The following is an 18,879-nucleotide window of genomic DNA, read 5'->3' as shown; positions in this document are numbered from 1 at the left end:
AGGACATGTTGTTCTGAAACAGTGTCTGCAGCAGCTCAGTCAGTCTCTGCAGTTTGAAAAGGACGCCGTGCTTTCAGACACATATTTTCAGAGCTGACTCAGCTGTTTGTGTAAGTGTTTGTTCTCTAAACTACTAAACTGAAGCACCAATGACACCTCAGTAGAAAACAAAGAGAGCACACAGTCCTGACAGATTAGATTGTAACATGTACACCGTAAGATCAAGTTACTGTCATGACGACTCTCCTGCCTTACATAATTATAAACCACTGTGCAGGTATGAGTCTGCTCATCCTTCCTTGAAATCATTCTTCTTCATTCTGGACGTCAGAATGAGGAAATGCTGTGTGTATATATTTTTCCCATCAGACTTGTCATCACTGCAGTTGGGTTTACTACACCTGATGTCCTCACAGCTGCAGCTGAACCAGGCCACAGAGCTGATTGGACAACATTCCTCAGAGATAAGGTCAAACCTTAAAATAACCAACCTGAGTGCATAATCTCTGATAAATGACAAAGTGTCTTTTTCATGCGACACACTGGTGGTTTCAGTCATACACTGCTGCGTTTCACGCAACAGTTAAACCAGGTCACCCACTTTAACTGTGGGTCTTCTCAGAAACTCACCGCCAGCCCATGAATACCAATAATAGATCGGCTCCACCCCGGCTAATGAATAGTCTGTCACCTGACAACAGGAGTGTTGACTGAACTGATGGGGATGTGGGTGGGGGGGCGGGGGGGGCATACACATTAGTCTCCATTACACATGTTTTTCCAGTTAATCTCCCTAAACCTGACTCACACTACTCTGTTAACACTGGTTGTGTGAGAATTCATTGATTATGTGGATTCGCTGAATGCTGATGGCAAATGGCTGCTTCCTGTTAACACTGTGTCCTAACAGGAAGTGTTAGTTTCACAGACAGTAGAGCTGATGTCATTCTCACTGTAGCCTCACATTTTAGCTGCTCAGTAACACTCAGTAATCACTCAGTAATCACTTTATTAGCCACGCACATTTAGGAGGATTGTAACATTCAGATGTTGTGGACACTGGGCTGCTTTACACTGACACATGTTTCTATTGTCGGTGTGGACTGAAACTGTGTCTAAAGATATTAGAGGAACAACTAATAAATACTGGGTCAGTCGTCACATTTCATGGGCCTCATCTGCTTGCGAGATTTAACGGCAACAAACACAAATGAACACACAATGCAGACAACACTGTGCAAACAACTTTAGTTCTTGTACATGGAGGGTTTGTATCTGCTGATTTAAAAAAACAGAGTGTGAACAGTTATTTAATTCCCTGTAATTTAAACCAGAAACTGTCTGAAGTTTCATGGCATGGACTAGTTTTCCTAACAGGATAATGGACAAATCTGCTCTCAAACACACTGCAGTTTTTATTCCTAAAATATGGATCCACCTGCTCCTCACTGGACAAACTGGTTTCAAAATTTCAAATCTCTGCTTCAGGTCCAGTGAGAATATGAAACCCAGTCCAGGGTGTCCACTTGAAGTAACAGATTACAGAAGTGAAAACACAGGATTTTACTTTATCTTCTGTAAACACACTGCTCATGTACAGACTAATCTACCAAGACTGTGCACTTTGATTGGCCACTGCAGCTCCTGGCTTTGACGCCACATTGTGTTAGAGCAGAAGTTGAGCCTGTTTTTTTTTTTTTTTTTTTTTCCTGATTTCTCTGTCCAGCAGTCTTACTGAAACGGACAATCCAACACTAGACGCCCATTCAAGGCTGTGATTGGCCAGCTGTGCAGAGTTGACTAAGTATGCTGCACTTCTCTCTGTAGCTCATTTATTTCAGTTTTTACAAAACTACCTGTGGCAGTGTCCTCAGGAGACTAATGTGTGATACCATGTCTGTAATTTCCCACCGTTCAGTGTGGTCAGTCAGATCAGCTGGAAACAGTGCATCAGACAACACATCATATAAACTGCTTCTCTAGTTTGACCCGGCCCTTAACTGTCTCCTTTAACAAAGAAGGTGTGACCAGTTCTGCCAAATTGGTAATGCTCTCCAACTGTGTGAGAGCAGATGAAGATAAGAAGACAGCGACATAGTTGACAAACTTTACAAAGTGCTTCACAATAGAAATGACGTGGAAAAAAGAATTCAAATGATGGCTTCAGGAAGAGAGCTGTAAGAGTTATACAAGTGAAAAGAAAAGAAACAAACAAAACATTGGTTTATTATTTATCCTCTGTCTCCAACCTTATCACCTGGGGCTGACTCTAGAAAGCCACGTGACCTGGTCTGGGGTTCGTCTCATGTGGGCACGTTCTGCCGTGTTCTGCTTTTTTAAACATTTTTTGTGTGGGAAACTGTGTATGAATGTTTTTGTGTGCAGCTCAACTCACAGGGTCAGATAAATCTCGGAGGATTTTATCAACTGAAGTGAAGAGACAAGCGCCCACTGCAACACAGGGTACGGTGCAACATCGAGACAAACGGTGACACGCAGCAACAGTCAGTCAAACTGGTTCACATCACAGTTGTGTAACAGTTTGTCTCTGTCGGGGATGACACTGCCCTACCATGAGTCCACAACAATCTGCCATTGAGGTGCAAGTCTCTGTCACACATAGCTGATTGGATGGATGAATGAATGAATGAGTGAATGCACAATGGACACACAACCATGGCCACAGAGAGAAAGCGGCTCAGCCCCCCCCCCCCCCCCCCCCCCCCCCACACACACACTCTGCCTTTCACTAGAAATCTATCACAGTCCACACACAATTCGTAGCTGGGTGACATCAGTTAACATGAGGTTACTGCTCAACCACAACTTTTAATTTAGCTTTATGAAGCTGTTAACTAAGATTCATTCCAGCTGTTGCTTTGACAAACAGGAAACCAGGAGCCTCTAGGCTTTACTGGCTATTTATGCTTAATGCACAATAGTTCTAAAAATTGAAAATGTCAAACATTATACTTAACACTTTTCATATCTTGTTACATTTTATGTATTTGTGCTATTTTAACGAAACAGATACAGTTGTATAACAACAAATCAACAACAACAGAGGGAGACCAAAACACCACCACCAACAGTAGAGCAACATGGGAACAGGAAGACCTGGTTCACAGGAAGACTAACTGAGTTCACGCTTCACCATTTCAAACATACACTGTACAAGTGAGGTAAAGGTTGTGATACAATGTGTTGCACAAAGACTTAGTTCGATGTGTGTGTCGACAGGCTGAGAGTGTGGTTACCTAGAGTACACACTACACTTGAACTTGTGTCAAAAATGGCCTCTGTTCATAAATCTCTGAGCAGTTCAGGTCCAAATCCCCATGTCAGACCCCGTCTCACATTCTGGACCTTCCAGACCTCTCAGGTCAGCTGGTTCAGGTCCACCATGGTTCTTAAAGTTAGCACCAAACATGGGGAAGCCGCTTTTAGCTTTAATGCTGCTCACATCTGGAACAAACTACCTGAAGACGTCAGCCTAGACAATGCTGACTACTTTCACATCTAACATGAAGACACGTTTGCTCTGGCACCCTTTACACAGCCTTTTTAATGCAGCTTATTTTTATTTAATCTTTTTAAATCTTATTTTGTGCATTTTATTGTTCTATAACTTCTTCCCATTTTTATTTTTAATGTTCTTATTCTCTAAGACCATAAAGCACTTTGAATTTTTGTGTGTATGAAGTGTGTTATCTAAATAAGATGGCCTTGCCCTCTTCGCAGCGGTTAAAGCAACAAGAAACAAAAAACCCTGGAAAGCTGTCTGAGTTGTGTATGAATGTGGGGGTTAGGAAGATCTGCTGTGAAGAAGCACAGCAAGTGCCGAGGTTGACAGTCTTTACTCACCTCCAATATGCGTTTTCATTTATTTTCCTTTTTTATAATAAATAAAATAACTTACATTGGAGTTTGTTTGGATTTCACTGCTCAAAAAGGTTAAGTGATACTTTGAGTTTCTGTTTTTACATTAACATTTCGAAGACAGACATAATATTTTAGCAGTTTGAGCTCAATTCCTCTTCACAGCTTGGCTGCAGTGTGTTTGCCTGTGTTTATACTGACCACAGCTCACCTCTTCAGAAATAACTACAAGAACCACTCTGCATTTCCCCTGATTAGACTGTGGTGTCAGTCAAACTAACTGTTGCATCGCCTAAGGTGTTTTTTAAAATCTTCTGTTGAACATGTATTTCACCTGAATTAAAGGGTGAAATTTGTTAACAGTCGTCCTACTGAAAACAGAGAAGTTGCTTTTATCTTTTTATTTCTACTGGGCCTATATGACCTTTTGTTTTTAAACTGCCATCTGTTTCTCTTTTGGCCAGGCTCTGGAAGAGGCAGCGGCCAACGCAGCAGAAGAAGAAAGGAGGCGTCTCCAGACCCAAACTGAACTCCAGGACCGCTACAGGATGGACCTGGAGAGAGAGAAAATGGTGTGTGGTCCCTCCCCCTCAGCTTCCACCGAGTCTTTACATCAGAACGAGCGGTGGAGCAGCAGCAACAGAAAACTTTTTGGTGTGGTGTTTGTTTTGGTTGGTGGACTGAGAGTTAATCTAACATTTATATACAAGTGTCAGGCCGACTGATGTACTCAACAGATTCAACCTGAAGAATCACATCACTACAGCTCATGGTGAAGGGCATTCAAAGTTGAAACTGAAACCACTGGAAAGCAGATGACTCATTAAAGTATTAATGCACATTTGATAATCCAGTAAGTTTCTATGTAGCTCAAGTAAAACTGACAGTTGTTCGAGTCTAAATGCAAACATGTAGTCTATGATTCATTTTGTAACTGCCAAAAAAAGCATCAACACGGCGCTTCAGTGCGTCTGGTGATATCACCCCGACATGCTCAGTGCACAGCGTGGATGTGGTGTACCAGCAGATGATTATCACTGACTTATTTTGAATTTGAGAGACAGCTTGAGTTTATTTCTTTTAACTAAAAACATTGAAAATATAATAAACATATTCAGACAGTAACTTTAACAGTGTTAAACAGACTGTATGACCTCACCTCAATACCTTAAGATTTAAAAGTTTAACATTCAAAAACACAAGCACAACATCCTGAAATCAATCACAATACAGCTGCAGAAAGCAGATGTTAATTTGCTAATTATTTTTAAGATTCAGGAAATATTTGGTCTATACAAAACAGTCAGAAAACAGTAAAAATACCCACAATACAATTTCTCAGAGGTCAAGTAAACATTTTAAGATTGTTTTACCAGCCAAGAAAAAAAAACCCCAAAAAAAGCAACAAATCCTCAGCTTTTAGAAGCTTAAATTAGCCAGCGTTTGATGCATAACTAAAATGATGAACTGATGATAAAAATTGTTGATAAAGTTTGTCAACCGATTATCCTCTGGTGCTCTACGCTCTTGTGGACATAAACTACAAAGGGCTGAAATTAAAGTGTGAGCTGCTGGACGGGGCAGTCTGAACAGCTGATGTGTTCCTGCAGGACCACCGGTTTAATAAAACTGGTCACCAGGAGCATTTATAGGAATTCTTTCGTTTGTTTCCTTGTTCAACAGGTTCGGCAGCAGATGGAGGAGCAGGTGGCCCAGAAGTCCACTGAGCTGGAGCAGTACCTGCAGCGGGTCCGCGAGCTGGAGGACATGTACCGTCAACTGGAGGACGCTCTGGAGGACGAGAGACGCGCCAGACAGGATGAGGAAGCCGTCCGTAAGCTGCAGGCAAGGTCAGTCAGCAAGCAGTCGAGGTTGCATCAAAAATGTGCCATCACGCAGGTCTGTTGGAGATGGCTGTGCACAAATGTAACCAGAAACTACGGGAGAAAAAAAAAACATTATGACAGTTTAGGTGGAAGTCAATTTTGTTATTTTACAGGTAAATTTGATTGATTTGATAGATTTTATTGATGCCTGGTTTCGATGCAGTAAGACACAATGATCCTCTAATGCTCTCAGGAACAAAGTGGTTTGGGGATGTCGGCTGCAGCCTGTTGACAAACTTCATGAAGACAGTTCCAGCAAGTCAATGAACACTGGCCCTATCATTTTCTTCCTCGTCAGTTATGCGTTTTAAAACTAAAACATAGTAGTGTGGATGTAGCCTCTCTCTCCCTCCCTCTATTTACATGTTTTCTTAAGTTGTGGTGCACTGAGTTCTCAGGGCCATCGTAGTGACTACTAGAAGATGCACTGCATCATCTGACAGATCTTAAAAGTTTGTTAGCTCATGAATATGAAAAAAACCTACACACATATGATGTAATAGGTGCAAGTGAGGTTAGATTAATATCAAACTTAGCAGCCTTCTCTTATCAGCTAGTTTGTTTTCCACCTCAGATGTGAGACGATTTATTTGACCAACATTTACACTAGGTAAACTGTCTGTGACGCTCCTCCATGTCCAAACAGCCTCATGGCCTGAGTCTGCTCCTCTTTTCTGTGGGAGTCACACACACACAGCCAGACATTCAACTTCTACTTCCCTCTCTCCACCATGTTTCCCCCCCTTGTCCTTCCTTCCTCTCTGCTGACATTTACTTTCCACCTCATGTTTGACTAACAAGTAGTGAGCACATCGGTACTGGCTGCAGAGTTTAAATTAAATCACTGATACAAAGACAGATAATGACAGATAACCACTTAGGAGAGGCTTTCATGAAAACAGCCCTGTACAAGGATTGTTCAGTCCTTTCCCACATTAAATAAAGTTTGATGTAAATCTTAAATGGTGTGAAAAGCAGATTACAGATTTTGAGAGAGGAGATGTGTAGTAGAGATATGTTAATGTTACAACATGAACTGAGCCAGTGTATGTAAAGGTGCTGTGTGACACTTTTTCTTTTTGTTTCAGTTTATATTTGATGTCAGATTTAACAAACCAAACAAAACAAATGTTTTACTTTCCCCCTTCATTAATCAAGCCTTGTGGTTCATGCTCTTGATTTTGAGGACGTCAGGAGCATTAAAATCTTCTGTATTTATAAAAATGTGTTTGATCAAATGTATGATATAAACCATGTACATGACATGTATATGTAAATGCAGTCTGTAGTTACATTTACTGGAACCATAACTGCAATACAGCACCACCTGCTGATACATTGCCATGCCACAACAACCTAATTATCATAAATGTATGAATTAGTTGTTCAATTTTAATGACTGGACTGGGGAAACAAGTTTAGGTCCGACATTATTTTAAATGTGTCTAAGTCTGTTTTCAAATGCTGAGTTAAAACACATATGTAGTGATTACCAGGGTGAATGATGTGCCGAACAAAGTAGTACTGAGAAAGACGTCCAATATTGGTCTGTCAGAAAAAAAAAGAAAAGAAGAAAAGGGAAAACTGTATGTATGCACACACACTTGGTGCTCAGTTTATTGTATCCATCACCATCAACAGTGTTTTAAGAGACACTAGTGGAAATGAGAAGCCTGCTTCTGGTAAACAGTACATATATGAAGAATTGTACTTTTCTCTCGCTGATGTTAACGTCTGTGCGGAGCAGGTTACTGGAGGAGGAGGCTACGAAGAGAGCCGAGTTGGAGCAGATCCATCTGCGGCAGCAGAGGGCCATCTCAGAGACAGAGGCTGAGAAACAGGAGCTGGAGAGGGAACGCCTGGCTAAAGAGAGCGCCCTGCAGGATGCAATGAAACAACTGGAACATCTGGAGCAAGAGAGGCAGGGGGCCCTTGAGCAGTACCAGGTCAGCTGAGAGACTGATTGTTTTGTAAATCAAATTACAGTAAATTATATCACAATATAGCTGATGTCGAACCCTGCAGACCCCTCAGAGGAACAGCAGTGGTAAGAACTGGGAGCGGAAATGCACATTATTATTTTCACTATCCTTTAATCTATCACTAATTTAAAAAAATGTTAGTGTGTAAATGTTCAGAAATGATGAGGAAATTTCCATCGTAAGTTAAATGAACATTCCCAGATTATCACCGCCAAATCTCAAACATCAGCAGTGAGGCGGGAGGAGTTTGTGCTAAAACAAAACCAGGGCACATATGTACAACAGCAAAGAAAAACAAGAAGATGTTTAAACTTTGTTTGTTTTAGGTTCTGCAGTTATAAGACATTTTCATTGTAACAGTAATTTGACTACTTATGAATATCATACAGCTTTAATGAAAAACAGTCCGTACTAACACTGTCTACATGTAGCTAACAGTAATAACAGGTATCAGCATCTACTCCCCATCATTGCTGTTGTTTACAGGTGTAAATACTGATTAAGGTAAAGCAATATATGACTTCATATTTAAATCAGAAAGTCGGTCTACATTTCCTGAAAAATACTTCATTTTTGAGTAAAGTAGTATCTTCCTTGGCCACATGGTGTCACTTGAGACTGCTAGATGGGAGGCAGCAATTTACACAAGATAGAAAATCATGCAGAGAAGTTAATACAGTATACCAAAATGCTCTTAAATCTTACATATGTTTGCCTAAGTGCTTTCAGTGAAGAAAAAACACTCCTCTTGTTATTTTATTACTTGATAACTATACTGTGTGTTTTGACTCTGTATTTTTGTGTGTGAGCCAGACAGTGATGAAGAAGCTGGAAGATGCAACCAACAACACAAAGACCTGGAAGCACAAGGTGGCTGAACATGAGGGCTTGTTACGGCTCATTCAACCAGGTAACACCACACTGACACTGTCTGCTTGTACTGATACGAGTGAAAGACCTTTATTCAAAAGGTGTTTGAGGGTTAGAACTTGGTTTAGGTTAAAGTTATGATACTTAAAATTTAACTGCATCAAATCCAATTTTTGAGACCATTTACGGACAGTGCTTTTTCATCCATTTAATGTATTTGCCACTCCATATAGCTGTTCATTCAGTGTTACTTGTGGAATCTGCCTTTCCTGCAAAGAATTCAAATTGCACTGCCACGAGCAGCACAGCTTAACAAAGCCAATTCACTGCACCTACACAATCTCTATACATAGAGATACATACAGCTCCAGTCATATCCCTCATCAATGCAGTCACAGACCTTCAAAGAGTTTTAGCTACCGCATCAGTACAACAAATAACCAACACCAATTACTATGAACAAGTGTCACTTCACCTGGATCAGGAAACTGTGGTTCCCTCCTGGAGCTCAACTATGAGAAATTAAAATGATAGCAATAACTAGAGAAATTTGGATTAGGGAAACTGTTCTCCCATTCAATAGAATTTGTGATATGTATCCAAAGAGTGAAAAATCCCCCAAAATAAAATAAAAACATTTAAGACTCACTGAACTGAAGTGTGGACATTTAATCTAAAATCAACCGTTTAACAAGTCCAAAACAAGGTTTGTTACAGGGATGATTATGGCTAGGATTAGCTAGTTGCATTGCTGCAATACAGGGAAAAAAAGGATCTTTTAACAGCAGCTAAAAGTTAGGTTCTGCTGACATACAGTGGTTTAACTTCTTTAAATTTGAAAACAAAATGCCATGTGTACCGTAATCAAATTTAAAAATAGCAGTCCTTAATTCACACATACAACAAATTCTGATCTTGCATTCCTATTTCAAACATTAAAATACTGGTCCTGAGCCTCAGAATTTCTATCATCTGCATTTTTAAGTTTTGAAAGTGGGGGAGAAAGAGAAATGTAATGATTAAATTTACTGATTAGAACTGCAGCTAACATTATTTCCCCTTCTGACCATAGTTGATTTAGACATTCAGGTTCATGCAAATTTTAAATACATTTGTGCGGCTCTCACTAAAAGCCTACCACCAAGCTGTTTAGCTGAGGCTCACTGTTGCTATCATTACCTACAGTTTAAAGGTTTTGTAGACAACTGTCAGTACCACTAGATCTTGCACTAGACCACCAGTATCTCAGACAAAACAAACGCTTCATCGGACACCTAACACACAAGAAGCTCCACTGAATGAAGTTACCCTGTGTACACAAGATTCAACAAAAAACTATCCAGCCACAACAGCCCATGTTAGCATTGCTGTGATATGCTACCGCAATGCTGGCAGTAAGCCAGCCAGCTAGCCATAACATCAAGTCAGCTGATGTTATCGTGCCTTCTGTAGCCGGTCAGTGATGAACACAGACATGTCACAATATGTAGCCATCAAGTTACTTAGACATGTAGAAGAACAGCCAGTTCTAAGTCAAGCTGGAGCCCTTTAGCAGCTCGTAGGGTTCTTCTCTCGGTAAAACCAGACTAGTATGAGCTCCACGGTTAGACTGAGAAAGACATTCAGCCTTGGACTTATCTGCTGGGACCGTGGTCACACGAGTGACACTATCAGAGCTGGTAAAAACTTCAAAAGCTTTTTGGATGTTTTCACAGTCAACCGGCCAACTGGGATTTGAACTGGTATTCCCCACCATGGTTTAACAGAAAGGACTCACATGCACTAACTTTCACAAACTATCAGACCAGCAACCATAACAAAGAACAGAGAAACTCAGATTACAACACACAAAGAGGGGGTGTGGCTTCTATGGCTGTTTTTAACATCGAAGCATTCATTTAGAATGGCAAACAATCCAGTTAAAGTTAATCCACACCTTCAAAATTCTTAGTGGCTATGGTAAAGTGAAGAACATATTCCTACCTCTGGGATGAATAATCTCAAACTTTTCTTCTCCAGGTTCGAAGGGACAGAAGATGATCACCAACTGGGGCCCGGCAGCCTTTTCTGAAGCAGAACTCAATCTGAGGGAAAAGAAATGGCAACAGATGAAGAACCAGCCAACCCAGGCTCAGTAAGGCCACTATGAGACCTGAACCTTCAACATGTCTTCAACTCAGAAGAGAAGACAGGAGTGGGCTGCTGGGATATATTATCTGTAATAAAACATATCTAAGTATTGACTAGAAAGGTCTCTGGTAATTTTCAGTGGAATCCTAATGTGAGATTCTCGAGGATGATGTTAGGCATTTTGTATTAAGTCTATCTCATTTATGAATCTTTAGTGTTGCCCAGTAAAAACCACCACTGATAGAACTGGAATCCTGATTTTTCTTTTGGCATTTCTGCCAAAGACTTTCTTATTGACAGTGAGAGAGACAGGGATGACGTGACGCAAAGAGTGAGAGAGACTCAGCCTTGATATGAGGTATATGCTGAACAAGCTGGGCTACCAGGTGCCCCAGAACTGGAATACTTTTCAACACGTCTCTGTCATTGTAGGCCACCATAGATTCAAAGAGCAGTCACCTTTTCACATTATGAGGATTAACTTCACTAATTTAGCAGGGGTCCAACAAAAATAGTAAATGAATAAGTGATAACACCCAGACAAATGCTGGAGCAATAGATTTGTAGTTAGTTTTATTTTACTATGTGTACTGACTCATAGTGAGTTTGAACTCCAGTGGGTAGAAGTTCTCATTCCAAAACAGTGTACAGGATTTAAAATGAGTTGTAAAGGCAAGAAATTTCACTTGGGTAGTTAATGTTGATGTTTCATCCTAACACCCATTACAGATACAGTATATTACAGTAAGCAAAGCAGGAAAATAACTTTAAACATGGCCCCATTTTTCACTAGTTTAGCAATTATCCACTAACCACCAGGTCACTGTTAACCTGCCATTCTGTTATACAACATTACCAGTTGTTAGTAGTTCAGTCTATTAACAGTGGACAGAGCTGATGACCATGGTTAGCAATGTACATAATTTAGATCTGTTGATGTTAAGCCGCAGCTTACTCAGTCGTGAGTGGAGAAGAAGGTGCACACAACTACATCTTATTATTTTGTTCCACTTGTCAGTTTGTTTCTATGAAATGCACTACTTTTGACCAGAGCCTCACCAGTTCAAAACAGATTGCTTGAATGTGTTTTAGGTTTTGACTGTTGTAAAATTAAGAGCTGGTTAACCACATCCATCCTGTTGTCAAATCTTTCTTGTGACTATTTTCCTCTTAACTCTTTGGGAGCATTTTTACATGGAAAATAAGGGCTGTTGTAAATATTTTAACAATGGTTTTCTGTTCTTATTTTTAGTTTCTCTTACTAAAGTTAAGCTGCATGAAGGCGGCATCCATAGCACGTGAGAATGACATGTCCAATGGAAAGTCAGTGATGTTTAACAAATTGTTGTTTAAAAAAGTTGTCTTCTAAAAATAACATCCCGAATTGAAATATTATGAATGATTCACTAAATTGTTTATTGTTGTCATCAAAGTGCTTTTCTCTGTCTAACTGGCTCTTAAACATTTCCTGCTTGTAAACACTGCGTCAGAAATAGGGCATTTGGCCAAGGCCTCACTCTGAACAAGAATTCTAACTGCCAAACATTTGTACTGTAACCTCCAGTGCCTTTGATATTGTCATGAGTGAACATTGTGATTTATATTTTATGTTTATATATGTAAAAAGCCGAAGATTGAACTATGTAATAAAACATATCTTGAATGACTGGCTTATTATATTCTCAGATTTTTGTCTTAACCTCACTCTGCACTGCAGGCTGCACTGCAACTACATTACAGCTGCAACAATTAGTCAGTCAACAGTTGTTTTTTTTTTTTAATGCAAAGATGACAAAAATAAATGATGTTTTCTGCCTTGCAAATAGGAAAATTTCCTGTTTTATATTAAACTGAATATCTTTGGGTTTGGTCTATTGGTCGGACAAAAAGAGGGATTTTGAAGATGATGAGAAACTGGAATGATCAGTAAAGGCAGGCAAATAAGGCAGATTAATCAACAATTAAAATTCATTAGTTGCATCTTGAAATTACAGTACACACGCTGTACTTCCCAATCGCCTTAAAACCTCAACAATTGCTTTGTAACCATCTAATAAAACTGCCAGAACCTCATATACTCACCAGAGGGCGCTACAGTGCCAGAAACACCACAACACTTTATAAAGGGGTCACTGAACTACAGTTTGTCTGATGGCAAAAGACAAGCACCAGGGGCACAGGGAGCTGCACTTACTGTCAAACTGTAGTAAATGTGTTGACTGTGGATCATCTGGGGACAGAATAGTAAAACAGTGACTTCATTTCCATGACTTCACTGTCCAGACCTTCCATTTTCCAAAATAAAGCTGAGCACTGTCTCCTGTCTGGCTATGCAGGACACAGACAATATCATCATGTGCTGTTCTATATACTTGTTTAATTGTACTAATGAATAATTGAATAGTCATCCCCTGTAATATCTGGGGAATCAGAGATTTGCAGTAATTTGAGGTCTGGGGCATGCAGGGAAGTAAATGAAACCTAGCTGCCAAACATATGTCCACACTGACAGTGTTAATGTGTTAATATCTAAACAAACCCTGGACTGAACACTGTTAATAATTAAACAAGATTTAAGATTATGTCTGGGGATTGTTTCAAAGTTTCTGATACTATTGCTGATACAATACCAGACTTTTGCTGCTGAGACTGAAACAATATTTTTGTGATAACATATTAAGAGAAATACAAACATGTTCTCAAATGTTAATTTTTTTCTGAATGTGCAGTGTCCTAAATAAACTAGTCTTAAAATTGTATGAATCAGTGAGTCAATTAACAGAATATCATAAGCTGATACTGATACTGTAATCATTCATCGAGCTGCAAGTTTTACATCATTTAAAATGAATGAACTGGGTCCTGAAAACTTGTTAGTTAGTAGCCCCAAATAGGATTATAAATCTGTTTGGTCCCTGACAATACAGACACATTTTGATGAGAACCAAAAAAATAGCTGTTGGATACCCAGCTATAGTGACACTATGGCTGTATTGAGTTTTTTGTTGTAAATATTCTGCTTGATATTACCTGTCCAGACCTACAACAGCTGACTGGTCAAGAGTAAACTAAGAACTGAACCTCACTTGCTATTTAAAACTGTGCTCCATACAGGTTAATGCAGACTGAAATTCACTGGAAAGCTGGTTGTGGTCAATCTGGCGGTCAGGAACCTTTCCTCCCCTTTAAGCAACCTGACAATGAGCATTTAATCCTGACAAAATTAAATATGCGTAAATGAGAACAGAAAAACAGTATCTCAACTTTATGCAAAACAGACCAGCTTGTAAAATCTCCACTTTTAGATCAGCGCCCCCTCAAAAGATCCCCAACTAAGTTAATTCACTCCATGCTCCCTCCGTATCGTGCAACAGTCGTTAATTTGAGTGAGACGGGACAGACCAAACAAACACACACAAGAATACGTTCCCAAAAATCTGTGGTCCAGATGCGTTCGGCACATACCGCAGCTGCACTAACATTGCTTTATGCAACAAGATGGCCTGTCATTAACGCCAAGTGCCGCGCCGGATGCGCTCTGTCAACCCCCCTGCCTTCCATCCCTCTCAGCTCCCCCTACAGCCCCCCATAACCCCCAGCAGCGTCTGTATCCCATCATCCTTCTCTCTTTTAAACATCCTCACACTCATCAGCCTGAGGTTATGAGGCTTGTGGCACGCGTGCTGCATTCCTGGGAGGTGATGCGAAACAGAAATGCATTAAATTCCCGATCTGGAATCCATCGCAGGGGGCGTGTTTGTGTGTGTGTGTGTGTGTATGTGAGCAGCAGTTTGGTGGTGGTGGTGGGGGGGGTCTCAAGTTGGAAAATAAGGATAAGGCGGGGTTAAGGGGTCTCACTGGCCCCTCAAGTACCGGAGCATCTGTGATACAAAGTGTCTAAAAGCGACTGAGGAATTCAAAATATATAGGGTTCGAAAGTTTTAGGAATTCAGGGTAGTTATAGCGAATGGGGTTCTCGGGAGCCCAGGGGCCTGTGGAGGTTTACAGAGCAGAGGGGTACTTGTGGGACAATAAAATAAAACGCCTGCAGAACATTTACCTTCCTTCACAGTATCGCATATGACAAATCATGGACCCCAGGGGTATGATTCAGTCGTATTAAGAGTTCAGTGAAGCATCTGGCAAGAGAGTAGACAAAAATAGCACATCCCTGCATCTTCACATTATACATCTCTACGGAAGATTAAAAGGTCCCCAGAGAATTCCTGTAAGGGTCAACGACGCAAACAGATGTCCTCCTCCACCTCATAAAAATGAAAAACACCAAAAGTGGGTCCAGAGAGTGAGGAATTAACAGCAGCATTCCACTTCACACCAACTACAGTGACTATTACTGTAAAGAGCAGCTTTGCCTCGCTGGTGGAATTTCACCTTTAACCTTATTTCACCTGCATGTCATCTCTCTTGTCCACCAGCATGCTTTCTCCACATCGCCCTCATGACATTTCACAACATCACATTAGAGTTGGATTTGTGTAATGCGGGACTTACACCAATGACTGAAGGTTTTAGTTTAGAGATTTCGTGAGGTTCAAGGGTGCAAGGAGACGGAATTTGGGACAAAGGATCTGGCTCCAATCAGTGCATCTGACTGAGGTTGACTCTGCACCCACAGGAAGGCCGAGCCCGAGGCCACAGCGGGGAAATCAAACCCATCTTTCTCAATTGTTCATTCCAGATATAAATATCTTTTGACAACGCAAACAGCCAAGCTAAAGGTGAGCCGTGTGCCACTCTGACCTCCCGTTTGTATTTTTACCCTTATAAGTTAGAGGTTACTGTGGATACATGTAAAAACATATGCACACACACTTACCTAGTGTAAATCATATGCACAAAGCATGCAATACAAATAGCATATGCATAGTATTAAAACCTGGGTGAATGAACACACATTTAAATATGCAGAGGCATCTAAATGCATGCATTCAGACCTGAGTGGCCACTGTCGGAAGTATGAATGTTGCACGTGCACGTGTACATGCACACACCCAAAAACAGAAAAATGCAGCAAGACACACAACTAAATACCTAAACCAGAAATATACACACATGCACTAGAGAGAATTAAAAAAAAAATTCAACCCAATTTGAACTGTAAAAAGAACGTAGTGAGATGACTGGTTGTCTACGTGGTCCTACTCCATCTGTGAGGAATGCTTTACGTGACAAGACAGAAAGACTTCAAAAGTCAATGTCTCATCCTTTTCCTCCCCCATGAACACAAAAGAATGTGTGGCAAGGCGCAAATATAAAACACAAGTGTTTCTTTGGAAAAAAAAACCCTGCAACCCCCATGGACTGTGCTGCACTCCTGCCAGAGCATGAAGTTATTCATTTCTCAGTTGAAACCGTCTGACTTATGACTGAGCCAAGTTTGGAGCTGGCCTCCTACCAGAGCATTGTTTACCAGCATCCTACTTAATTGCACAGAGTATATGAAATCATGCTAAAAAATACCCAAGCACAGCAGGCTTAAAGGAAGCAAGTCAACGAGTCAGCAGAGCTCTTCTTCTCCGGGTGAAAGGGCAAATGGTTGATGCAAAGAAGTGTAGAATTACCTGCACGCTCCTGTGTCATCTAACCACACGCCATCCTCCTTCTCCAGGATAAGTGTGTCATCAAGGTGAAATTGCAGCTACTATTTATGACCACAGAGCAAAACAAACGGCTTTGTTCTCTTGTCAAAAGACATATGACTCAAAGGAGGGAATGGCACCGAATCTTAACCGTCTTGATCCTCGTGCAGTGAACAGTTTTGCCGCTCCTCCACCCCCACATTACCTCCCTTACTGATTTTGTCAAATCACCACAATTTATGTTCAACATTTAGTCGATGTGACTTCCCAGAAAATAGTGTCATAGTATTTTAGAAAATTTGAGTAAATTTTACACCTACTGACAATGTAAAACCCTTTTCCGACATGCACCTCATTGCGTAAATGTGCTGTCAGTTTTACATGTCAGTCATACATCTGAATAAGTGCTCAAGGTGCTTTTAAATAAAAGTCGTAACAGTAACAAGTCTGGTGCATGTCTGAACTTAATGCTGCCAAATTGTCCATAACTAAATATGGACAAACAGGAATAAAATGTTAAATCTTGTTTTTTTAAAGAGCAGTGTAACATTTTAAACAGTATCTTGTATGAGCTCATCCAGAGAAAATAAAATCAGTTTAATAAACCACTAAAAACCATCCAATTTTAAGTTGTCTTCAAGATTTTTGTCATGTGGGAACACAGAAAACCACAATAATTACAAACCCTTTCTATATTTGGGATTTTTATTAATTCCAGCTGCAGGGACGAATTAATGAATATCCAGCATGAGAGCAATTAGTAACTAAAAGACAGTTCCACTTCAACATCTTGTCAATGAATGCTCATGTACTTTCGAACTGGAGCTGCAACAATTAGGTAATAAATCAATCAGGCATTGACAGAAAATTTATATGCTACTATTTTGATAATCAATAAATTGTTTTTTTAAGCAAAGATGCAAAAAAGAGGGCACTAGAGAAGACAAAACAAGACATTGGAAGACGACATAGATGAAGATATTGTAATGGGAAGTGATATTTTATAGGCCAGATGATTAATCACAAAAATGATTGGCAGATTTGAGCACTGTATTCATCTGGTTAAAATACATAGTTGAGGGGGCACCTCAGTGGCTGACCTGGTGGAGAGCGTACCATTGGGGCTTGGTCGTAACTGCAGCGGCCCGGGGTTTGGGTCCGGGTTTGGGTTCAAAATCACATATTTCGCTTGATTTGAAAATTGCTGAAAACATTTGGTTGATAATGTAAGTACAAACTCAACAAAATATATAATATAGGTCTAGTCATTTTTAGACATTTTAATGTAGAAAAGTTATTTATTATAGCTTTAATTGATGATGATAATCATCATTAGGTGCAGCACTATTTTGGACGTTATAAAATAACCAGCCAAATCGCTATCTTGGTGCAGAGACACTGATGAGAATCAACAATTGATGTGTATTTACTGTGAGAAGCAGGTGCAAGTATCCCTCATGCTCGCCGTGGTCAATCAATTAAGCTTTCAATGGAAAATTTACTTTTAAAATCCACCACTAATGCAGCCTGTAAGAGGACAGGCAACACTCTCCTTTGCTCACATCATACCTTACCTCAACACCACCCCTTCTCATCTACTACGAACCAAATATCCTTTGAGGTACTTCACATGAACGTCCTGTCATGACTGCACAAAGACATGACGAACATTTATATAATTAACAAAGAAGTCAAATGAATGACAAAAGGTTGTCATTTAAACAAATAGATGAAGGAGAGCATCTGAAAGTCTTAATAAATCCTTAACAAACAACAATCCAAAACAAAAGAGGTGATGTACCACTATAAAAAGCACGGCAAAAAAAGTTAACTGAATTCCTCAAGTTACCCAATCCATCGCTACACTTCATTTGAAAGTGACGAAACATGCCGTGAACAATAAAGTCCTAATGAGGACAATGTGACATTAATCCTTTGGCTCCAACACTGGAGATAAAATCCCCAATTCTAATGAAGTGTTATACAATCATTTAGCTCACAAGAGTGCCTGGGTCACATTTCAAAGGGTCTAAATCACTGTGTAGAGACCGGGGTGATTGATGGTCAGAGATATTTTCTAGATTTATTTTTTTTTGTTCCACTATCAACGCAGCACTGGGCGAGGACTGTGGCCTTTTAGTATGCGATGCCTCCGTGTCAGCAGATGACTCATGGCAGCAGAATGTGATGGAACAGGAAACACCATTTGCAATTACACTGTTAACTTCACAGGGATAACTATATTAAACATGCTATTTTCGAAACACATTTATGGGCCACTTGTGGGACATCCATCTGCTGGAATTGGAGGAGACAATGTGAAAAAGCCCCAAAACATCTTGGAAATGTGATCTACGTTAGCTCTGCTTGTTGCCTTAGTACAAAAATAGAAAGGATAAACAATTATAGACAGTGACCAACAAATCCAAGCAGTTAGACCGGGTAAGAGTGTTATGTGAATATACTTGGTTTTATTGGCCAAGGACAAGGAATGTATTACTCTTAGATGCACATATACCTATGTAAACACAG

The 18,879-nt window shown here is 40.1% G+C and overlaps 1 protein-coding gene across 2 annotated transcripts in view; it reads left to right on the top strand.

Moving 5' to 3' along the window:
* swap70b (switching B cell complex subunit SWAP70b) overlaps positions 1 to 12,421 on the top strand; it is a 33,758-nt gene extending 21,337 nt beyond the window's left edge. For both annotated transcript variants that reach the window (XM_071491147.1, XM_071491155.1), the window contains 5 exons: positions 4,344 to 4,451; positions 5,563 to 5,729; positions 7,513 to 7,711; positions 8,561 to 8,657; positions 10,637 to 12,421. In XM_071491147.1, the coding sequence (XP_071347248.1) occupies positions 4,344 to 4,451; positions 5,563 to 5,729; positions 7,513 to 7,711; positions 8,561 to 8,657; positions 10,637 to 10,755 (690 nt within the window). In that variant the 3' untranslated portion in view covers positions 10,756 to 12,421. The remainder of the gene's footprint in view (positions 1 to 4,343; positions 4,452 to 5,562; positions 5,730 to 7,512; positions 7,712 to 8,560; positions 8,658 to 10,636) is intronic.
* The last annotated feature ends 6,458 nt before the right edge of the window (positions 12,422 to 18,879 follow it).

This window comes from Trachinotus anak, unplaced genomic scaffold, assembly GCF_046630095.1.
Source record: "Trachinotus anak isolate AG129_WGS33_773 ecotype Australia unplaced genomic scaffold, CSIRO_AGI_Tana_v1 ptg000002l, whole genome shotgun sequence".
NCBI classification, from domain to species: Eukaryota; Metazoa; Chordata; class Actinopteri; order Carangiformes; family Carangidae; genus Trachinotus; species Trachinotus anak.
Note: the sequence above shows the minus strand (reverse complement) of the source record. Positions and strands in the feature narration are given on the sequence as shown.